Here is an 8,733-nt window from a genome sequence, read left to right as displayed (position 1 = left end):
GAGGTCAGGGGGAGGGGTTAGATGGAGGTCAGAGGGAGGGGTTTGGGGGGAGGGGTTGGACTGAGGTCAGGGTAGTGCTGGACAGTATGACCAAAGATTTGCGGTATTTCACGGTATTTTTCTTGACTGATGGCTTCACAGTATCTTACGGTATTTCCTTTATTTTTCTTGACTGGGCCTTTTATTTAGGCTTTTAATGGCTTATTCTAATGTCAGGAGCACGTGGAATATTACAAAAGGTTTTTCATGTTATCATGTTTACTAAAAGCTTTGATTATTGAAGACTTTGCTTGGCTCCACAACATTATACAATAAATGTTATATGACGGGAAACAGTCACAGAAACTAAACTATTCTCATTGTGCAAACTGCAAAGTAGTAAAATAATCGGCGGGTTCAAACATATCCTGCAAGCTTTGTAACGATTGGACAAACCGTGCACTTTGTTTAAAATGCCTACAACTGATTTGTGAAAAACATTTATTTTCAATTCGATGTGATATGTAGCTCAGTCCAGCTCACGGCAGTTAGAGAAAAGCAGACGACAACAGACTAGCAGTGTAGACATGTCCTGGAAGTCTTGTGTTGATTGGACAAACATTTAGTCATTTATAGCCTGATTTCACGATTTACCACCTGCAGTTTGTTTGCATTTATAGCGCCACCTGGTGTTCAATTAGACAATGTTCAATTTTCATTTTCATGCGAGTTACATTGTAAATGGTCCGTATAAAACTGTGTTAGCAGCACAGTGTGTTCCAAACATTGTGTCATTAAAACACCAATATGGCGGTGTAATAAAAGTTCATATAATGAAAATATACACCCGTATTTGGTGTGAACAAGTACACCACCTAGCACTACGTCAGGGGGAGGGAGGGGTTAGCTGGAGACCCGAGGAGAAGCTACTTTGAAATCTCGCTGGCTTTTCAACATTACCAACCCCGCCTTTAAAATAACAAAAGTTAAAGTACTCGTTATGCATGTTGGTCCCGTGCAGAGAGCTAAATTATGGAGGTCCAAAGGTCCTGAAAGATGAGTTTTGTGTGTCTCATGAACACAAGAAACATTTTCCAGGTGAATTAAGTTTGTTTTGATGCTTCAAGAAACAGACCAGAGACGTCACTAAGTGTGTGCACTTTTTAATAAATAAACTGGAACTTCGAGGTGTTGTCCAGAACATAAAACACAGGTGTGCAACATTCGTGCATTACAAATAGGAGCATTCGTTTAGGCGAATCCGGGCCGAAGGTTGGATGAGGTCACCACCTGCTCAAATTTAAAACTGCTTACCAAATGGCTGAAATTGTAAACACAGCAGAGTAAATTTCAACAACGTCTTAATGTTTTTAAAATGCATCAGAGGAGTAGAATTCACATTTTGGTCATGTGTATTTTTTTCGTTATAAGTTTAAAAACTGGAACTGCTGCTGAGCCTGAACATCCTGGTTTTAATTCTGCTCACAGATGGCTTGGCCCAAAATGAATGCCCTGACTGAGTTTTTTTTTAGTGTCAAACACGGTAAGAAGCAGCCTACAAACACACAGACAGCTACAGCAGATGAGCTCTTCACCGATCAAAGGCACGCCCACAAGTCCCCCGCTTCCCCCTCAGCCGGTGACCCGTGTCTGGGTGAGGAACTACGACGACTCGCTTCTCAAAAACGCCCAACGCTGAATTAAATCCCCACCTTATTATCTACATGTTTAAAGGATTAGTTCTACATTTTGGTAAATTGTTTTGTTGCAGAGGCAAGTTGGAGGAGAAGATTGATGCCAATATGAGGCTGCAGCCGGTTAGCTTAGCCTAGCATAAAGACAGGGCTAACAGCTAGCTTAGCTCTGTCAAAGTCCTTAAAGTGGCCTATTGAGAGTACGCCAGCGCAGGAATTTAATGTGGGTCGTGAGGGCTTTGGCCGCATCAGTTTGGCCTTAAACACCAACTATCTTCTCCTCTTGACCTTCTGCAGCACAAAATGTCCGTTAACGTAGCGAGAGAAAGGCTGGCTTCTGCGGGGGGGGGGGAAGCTCGGGCACGGGGTCACATCATCACAGTAGCATATCGATATTAAAAGAGCACCAAGGACACGGTTAAGACAACACAGCTGATTAGCTTCCTAATAACACTGATGTATTTGACTTTAAAACCACCCTGGGGGGTGTTTGGATACTGGACTGAGTCCACTGGCACTTGATTTGTTTTTAAGATTCATGGTCTCAGCGACAACTTTTTGACATGTGTGTGTCCTTGGCGTCCTTTGTTAAAAATGCAATCTAAGGCAATAAAACAATGTCGTCTAAAATAAAAAGATATAAAGCTAATACCAGTGACATTCAGTTTGTTCTCAAAAGGAAAAATAAACGAATAATTGCATAAATAATTAGGGTTGGGTACCGAGACCCGGTGCTAATACGGCACCGGTGCCTAAACGTCCGGTATCGTTTTTTTTGCCTCATTTCGGTGCCATTTAAATACTTTTTGCGCTGCTCTCTGATGCTCTGAAACGGACATTAGAGGCAACAGAAACATCGCTTCACGTGACGCTAGTTAACACTTCACTTGACAGCAGCTAACGTTAGCCACACTAAAAAAAAAACTAATTTTATACTTTTTTTCCATGAAGTTATACGTTATATAAATCTGATTTCGGGCTCCCATAACAAGAAGGCAGTTAAAACTGTCAGCATATGGTCCTCCTTATCTCTGTAATGACCTTTAAGCCTTTAAGACCTGTATTAGGTTTATTATGTTTGCATTATATTATTGTATATGTCATTAATGTTCTGTTTTATATTTTTGCAATAAAGAGGACATTTAAAAAAAAAAAAATAGGTAACGTTAGCCTATCGTTAGCTTGCAGCTGGATTAAACACGGTTGATATGCTGATGGCTATGTGGCCGGGTTGGCTCATTGGTAGAGCAGGCACACGTGTACTGAGAGGTTTATGCCTCGACCAGAGGTCCAGGGTACGAATCTGATCTGTGACGGTTTCCTGTGTCTTCCCCTTTCTCCCCTAACCGGAAAAACCCAAGAAATAATCTAAAACAATGAAAAAGCTGACGGCTAAACGATGTAAAAGGTGTGAAGTTGGTATTTCACTGTAAAAGGATCCAACAGCGGGACGTTGAGCAGCGTGCAGACGGTGAAGCCTCATGGTGCATTCAAAGTTATTGTAAAATTCCCTATTTTTTAAATTCTCGGTTCAGGCGTTTAGCATGATACCCAACCCTAATAAAGAAAGCATGAGATTATGTTTATTCTGAACGCGGCGGGCCAGCAGTGTCCTGTACAGGCGCAGGGTGCATTGATTATGAACATGAGTCTACATAGATATGTGGGTTACATGGTGGAGTCGCGGTATTGAGGTAACTTCATAGTAGGAGGAAAGGCGAGGAGGGGGACATGCACGGCGCCAAAACAGAAGTGGAGATGTAGAAAGAGGTTTTAGTGTGTTCGTCCCTTTTTGTTGCGTATCATTCAAGTTTTACAAAATCAAAAATAGCTAAAATAAGTAAAGCATCGATAATACTGGGCGGTTTAATACGGTATGAAACGCACCACGGTACAGTCTGTGTGTCCCCCCGCGCTGTTTCCCCGGAGGAGGGCGGTCAGGGCAGCAGGCGCTGCAGCGTTGAGTCGTCCAGTTCGTTGACGGCGACGATGTGGTCCAGGTAGCGCAGGTAGCGCTCCGGGTCTCGCATGAAGTGTGGGATTCTGGTCCGGGGGAGCACCGCCAGAGGACGCAGCCTCTCCACGTCTTCAAAAGACACCTGAAGAGGTAGAGAAGAAGAAGAAGAAGAAGAAGGAGAAGGTTCAACGATGGAGGGAAACACCGACTGGATGGACCGAAGTTCACCTTAAAGGCTTCAGTACGTGATGTTGATCCAATGCACCGTTTGTTTAATTCATGGCACTATATTTTCTGGTGGTAATACACAACCCTGTGTGTGTGTGTGTGTGTGTGTGTGTGCGTGTGTGTGCGTGTGTGTGTGTTTTTCTCACTCATACCCTATGAATGTAAATTCAATGCAGTGTTTTAGGGTTTTTGTTGTTGTTTTTTAGCAATGGAGGCAGGTTTGTCCCGACTACGATTTTGTAGTGGCAGCCCGCCATGGTAACAAGTCTGCCGCCACGGTAACAGAAATGAAAACGCACGATGTAGTCGCGGTTTCCTTTTAAATGATCCTGCCGATGTAATGCGCCCCAGCTGGCTGTCGCTCACATTGCAATTTAACAAGAAGAAGAACTCCGCAAGTTTATCTCATCATCCTTTTCTGTTGATGGAGTTTAATGTCAAAACGTTGGCTTTCTGTAGTTGTAGATGTACTTATTTGGGTCAACAGAGACATGGGTGACATCCTGACCGCTTTACGGTTTATTCTTCTATTTAAAAACTTTTCCATCACTGAGTTTTCTGATTCATCAGATCAGGAAGTTCTGGCTCTCATGGGAAACCCGGTAAATTAATCACTAAGAGCCAATTATCTTTCTTTACCTAAAACATCCTACAGGGGGCAGAAGCTGCAAAATATCTCACCGAGCTCGGACTAGATCTCTCTCTCTCTCTCTCTCTCTCTCTCTCTTTCCCTCCTTTGTTTTGCAACGGGCCAAGATGGTGGTACGTCAGCCAGAGGAGTATTTAAATGTTGATGGTGTGTGTGTGTGTGTGTGTGTGTGTGTGTGTGTGTGTGTGTGTGTGTGTGTGTGTGTGTGTGTAAATGCGATCAAATCCAGACTACTGGTGGATTTGAGCTTTCATAAAGCTGCTGGAGACCTGGACTTCCAGCAGGTCTGGGGGTTTAATCAGGTGCTCTGTAGTGTCTCAGGAGACAATCTTATCTTTGGAGATGTGCTCATAAAGCTGGTTTCAAAAAAAATCTCGCTCTCTCACATTTAGTGGTTTGGGTCCCTTCTGTAATTTTGGGGTACAATTTGGTTTTGATGAATTCTCCAAGCAGCAGGACCACAGGCCAAGCAAGCGCTAATGTTAGCCATTAGGCATGCTAATCATACAGTCTCATTATTTAAAGGTGTTGACACACAGACCTTGCCCAAAGAAGTCAGCATCTTGAAGTCAATGGTCCTTCGATGTCGGAGGATTCGGAGGATCCCGTCCAGATACACCTGGTCTTTACTGAAGCACCCTGAGACAGGAACACCCAGGAAGCGTTAACATCAACCAGTTATGGCCAGTATAACACTGATGAGAGGACAGTACAGTGTCAGTTCTTTTTACTCACTAAAATCTCCTTTTTACTTATATATATTATATATATTATATATTATATGCACGTGCGTGCGTCCACCTGGCTGCGAGGTGTCCGTCTGTCCCCTCTTGGCTCTCAGACAGTACTCCCAGCGGACGTCGGGGTCCTGGACGAAGCGGGCGATGTGGCTGAAGAGGCGGCTGAAGCTCATGCTGGTGGCGTGGTACACCGTGTAGTACAGAAGGGCCGCGCGCCACAAGTACGGCTGTTTCCGTAGCAACACGCTGTGCAGGCTGGCCAGGCCCTCCTCCGTGGGATTGGCTGGTCTGAGGCCAAACTGCTTCCTGCCCTCGGAGGTGGACCACGGCTGCAGGTTGTTGTTCACCCCCCGCAGGTAATGTGTGCCTGAGGACACGATCAACAGTCATATAATAATAAATCTCATTATATTTTACCTTTTTATTTATTCTAATTTATCTGATCATTATTATAGATTTATTTCCAACAATTTCTTTTTGATCATTTACATTTTTCATGACTTTAGACGGGTTTTAATATTTTTTTTTCAATGATTTGTTTTCAATCTATTTGACCTAATTATTATTTATTTTTTCTACATGCATTGTATAATATTTTTCATTTATTTGGAGTATATTTGTTAACTATTTGTGTATTGCCACATGGTATTTTTGTTTTATGTTTTGATAAAATATGCAATATATTTATTGATTATCTGAGGTGGTTTAGCTTATTTTGCAGATTACATATTTTAATGATGATGAAGTGGAACATGATGCTCTCGGCAGCATAAAAGATCCCATGGCATTAAAACTTATTTTAAACCTAATTTATTAAACATTAATATGCGTCCCCCCAGCCTGCCTGTGGCCCCCCAATAGCTAGAAATGGCCGTAGGTGTAAACCGAGCCCTGGGTGTCCTGCTCTGCCTTTGAGAAAAGGAAAACTCAGATGGGCCAATCTGGAATCTTGCCCCTTATGAGGTCATAAGGGACAAGGTTACCTCCCCTTTCTCTGCTTTGCCCGCCCAGAGAATTTGGCCCCCCAATGAGAAAGAGACATCATGGCTTTCAAACGAGCAAAGTGGGTTAAGGAAGATGTGTTCGGAGTTTTGCCGAACGTATGCGGCAAAAGTTTAATTCATCAACTAGCATTGCTCTGGTTGGTTGTAGCGCTAGTCAACTGAATGCAGAGGGAATTGTAAAGACAACCATATATACTGCCCCTCGGATGGAGCCCTGCCAATGGAGAGTTCCCAGACCCAACACCTGGACGTGGGTCCGGCTTGGCAGGCTAGTCTAAAATAACACTGTGTGTTGATAAAGAGCATGAAAAGTGAGAACATGCAAAGGAGGAACAGAAGAAACCAGTTGTTCTGGCCTCGGGCCGCACAGCGGGATCATGTGTCAGTCGGCCTACAAACCAAACTGCAGTATCAGGTGACCTGGAGTCGGTGATGTCACAGGCAAACAATGGAGGCACACAAAAGACAACCTAGACTGTCCTCCGTCTTATTGTTCTGCTTCCTTTAGATGAGCACCTCACAACTTCACAGGGCTTTTCACATGGCTGGAAATGCTCAGCGTACATAAGATATTATATTTCATATATTCATGAACCAAGTCTAAAGTGTTTACAGTATTTTTAGCGGCTGCTGCAGGACACAGGTTGTCGGTCCCTCAGAATCAAACTTTCGAGAGCCGCCATTATTCACCAACATTCGACAAAGTTTGCTGTATATTTCTGTGGAAGAATTTAAGATCTCAAAGATTTACGTCATTCTTAAACATTTATCAAGTTTTAGGACAGACATGCCAATTTTATTCTTTTTTTACTCTAAATTTGCATTAAAAAGGTAAAAATACATTATTTATTTTACTTATCTTCTTCATCATACTTGCTGTACGTGACCTTATTCCCCCCAGCCTGGCTCCGCCCCCCTACAGGTAGGACCAGGCTACATTGCACCGTGGGTCAGAGAGAAACATATCATAAATTGCTCTATATGTCCATACATTGCAGGATTGACGCTTAAGTTGACTTGACTTGACATTAGCGTGTTAACAATATCAGCAGAGTTCTTTTTCACAGTTTTTGGCAGGGAGCCAGAATGGAAATGGACATTTTTTTTTCTTTTTTTGCTTGGGGTGGAGATGTGTGAACAGTTTCATTCAATTTTCTTTTTTAAATCTTTGAAACACATCTGCACAATTCTGCGGATTCCGTGTGGCCCCGGTTATAACTAGTCTCTACGCGACAACAGTTGGTGAAGTGCAACCACATGATGTGTACTAAACACACAAAGAGCTTGATTTCTTTGGAACTGTTGCTCTACGCAGAATGTATTTGTAAATTATTATCGGATTGAGATATGATTCACGGTATTGGAGGAAATGGTCATGTTTGTATACTTCTCATTTTCATTGGAAAATATTCAAATTTAAATGTAAATGATCTTGTGTGTTATCTATATGTGATGTCTGGAACATCTCTGCTGCACCATAATACTCAATTCAGACTAGTTCGTCATATAATTTGCCTTTAACAAACACTGCACCCCCCATTGATTTGGATATTGCAGTAGTTCATATTGCCATTTTGATAAAATTGTGATTAATTGTGCAGCCGACTGTATACCGTAATTTGTCCAAAACAGGACTTGTTTCATGTGGATTTTGTTTCAAATGTTTCATTAAATAATATAGCTAATATGTAGCATTTCAGCATTAAAGGTGCAATAATGTAATACTGACAGCTAGTGTTTAAAATACTTTTGTACTGCAGTACAAATTCAAAATACCGGAGGAAACAGCCGTTGACTTCTGTCTTTCTCTTTGGTTTTCTGCAGGAATCTGACATTGCTCCTGACTGTAACCATGTGAGTATTTCCTACACTGCTACACTTAAAACATAAATATAGTACTAAACTCTTATATCTTATAGTATTTAAACTCTAGTTTCAAAGGCTGAACAACCAACATGGACTCAGATCTGGTAAACTGAATCTGATATCTGATACTTTGTTCCTGATGTGTGGGCCGACCGTATGGAAGCAAATAAGAGACATAACTATTTGAATGTCAACAGCCACTCAATCCTTAATGTTGAAATATTTTACTTCAAACCCCACATATCTGAATTTATTGGTTCTGATTATGAAATTTCTTGATTTGAAATTTCAACAGCTGAATTTGCAGAAGAAGAAAAAAAATCATTTTTCAATTAAGATCCAAATAATTCAAAATGAAATAATTCACACGGCAACTAAGGACACGACTAACTTCTTTTTTTTTTTTTACTTGAATTTTTAGATCTGAATTCGACCAATCAAATTTAAGCACCCTGAATCTTTTCATTTTTTTTTTAGGGGTCCAAGCCCGAGGATGCGTGCACCGCAGTAATCGCAAGCGATACGCGGTTCACACAGTAGGGCTGTGGAACCCTATTGTTTTCGTAAGGATTCTTCTTCTTCTTCTTCTTCTTCTTCTCCATTATTATTCTTCTCC

The 8,733-nt window shown here is 41.8% G+C and overlaps 1 protein-coding gene and 1 long non-coding RNA gene across 4 annotated transcripts in view; both read right to left on the bottom strand.

The window, feature by feature from the left end:
• Positions 1-1,126: 1,126 nt before the first annotated feature.
• Positions 1,127-8,733, bottom strand: part of LOC117942054 — a 19,726-nt gene continuing 12,119 nt past the window's right edge. Inside the window, exon 3 of the long non-coding RNA XR_004656057.1 lies at positions 1,127-1,943. This is a non-coding gene — a long non-coding RNA (uncharacterized LOC117942054). The remainder of the gene's footprint in view (positions 1,944-8,733) is intronic.
• LOC117938441 (uncharacterized protein KIAA0895-like) overlaps positions 3,543-8,733 on the bottom strand; it is a 10,490-nt gene continuing 5,299 nt past the window's right edge. For all 3 annotated transcript variants that reach the window (XM_034863088.1, XM_034863230.1, XM_034863163.1), the window contains 3 exons: positions 5,309-5,614; positions 5,049-5,146; positions 3,543-3,772 (listed from right to left, as the gene is read on the bottom strand). In XM_034863088.1, the coding sequence (XP_034718979.1) occupies positions 3,611-3,772; positions 5,049-5,146; positions 5,309-5,614 (566 nt within the window). In that variant the 3' untranslated portion in view covers positions 3,543-3,610. The remainder of the gene's footprint in view (positions 3,773-5,048; positions 5,147-5,308; positions 5,615-8,733) is intronic.

This window comes from Etheostoma cragini, chromosome 1 (assembly GCF_013103735.1).
Source record: "Etheostoma cragini isolate CJK2018 chromosome 1, CSU_Ecrag_1.0, whole genome shotgun sequence".
Classification (NCBI taxonomy): domain Eukaryota; kingdom Metazoa; phylum Chordata; class Actinopteri; order Perciformes; family Percidae; genus Etheostoma; species Etheostoma cragini.
The sequence above is the reverse complement of the archived record's forward strand: the minus strand, read 5'-3'. Positions and strand labels throughout refer to the sequence as shown.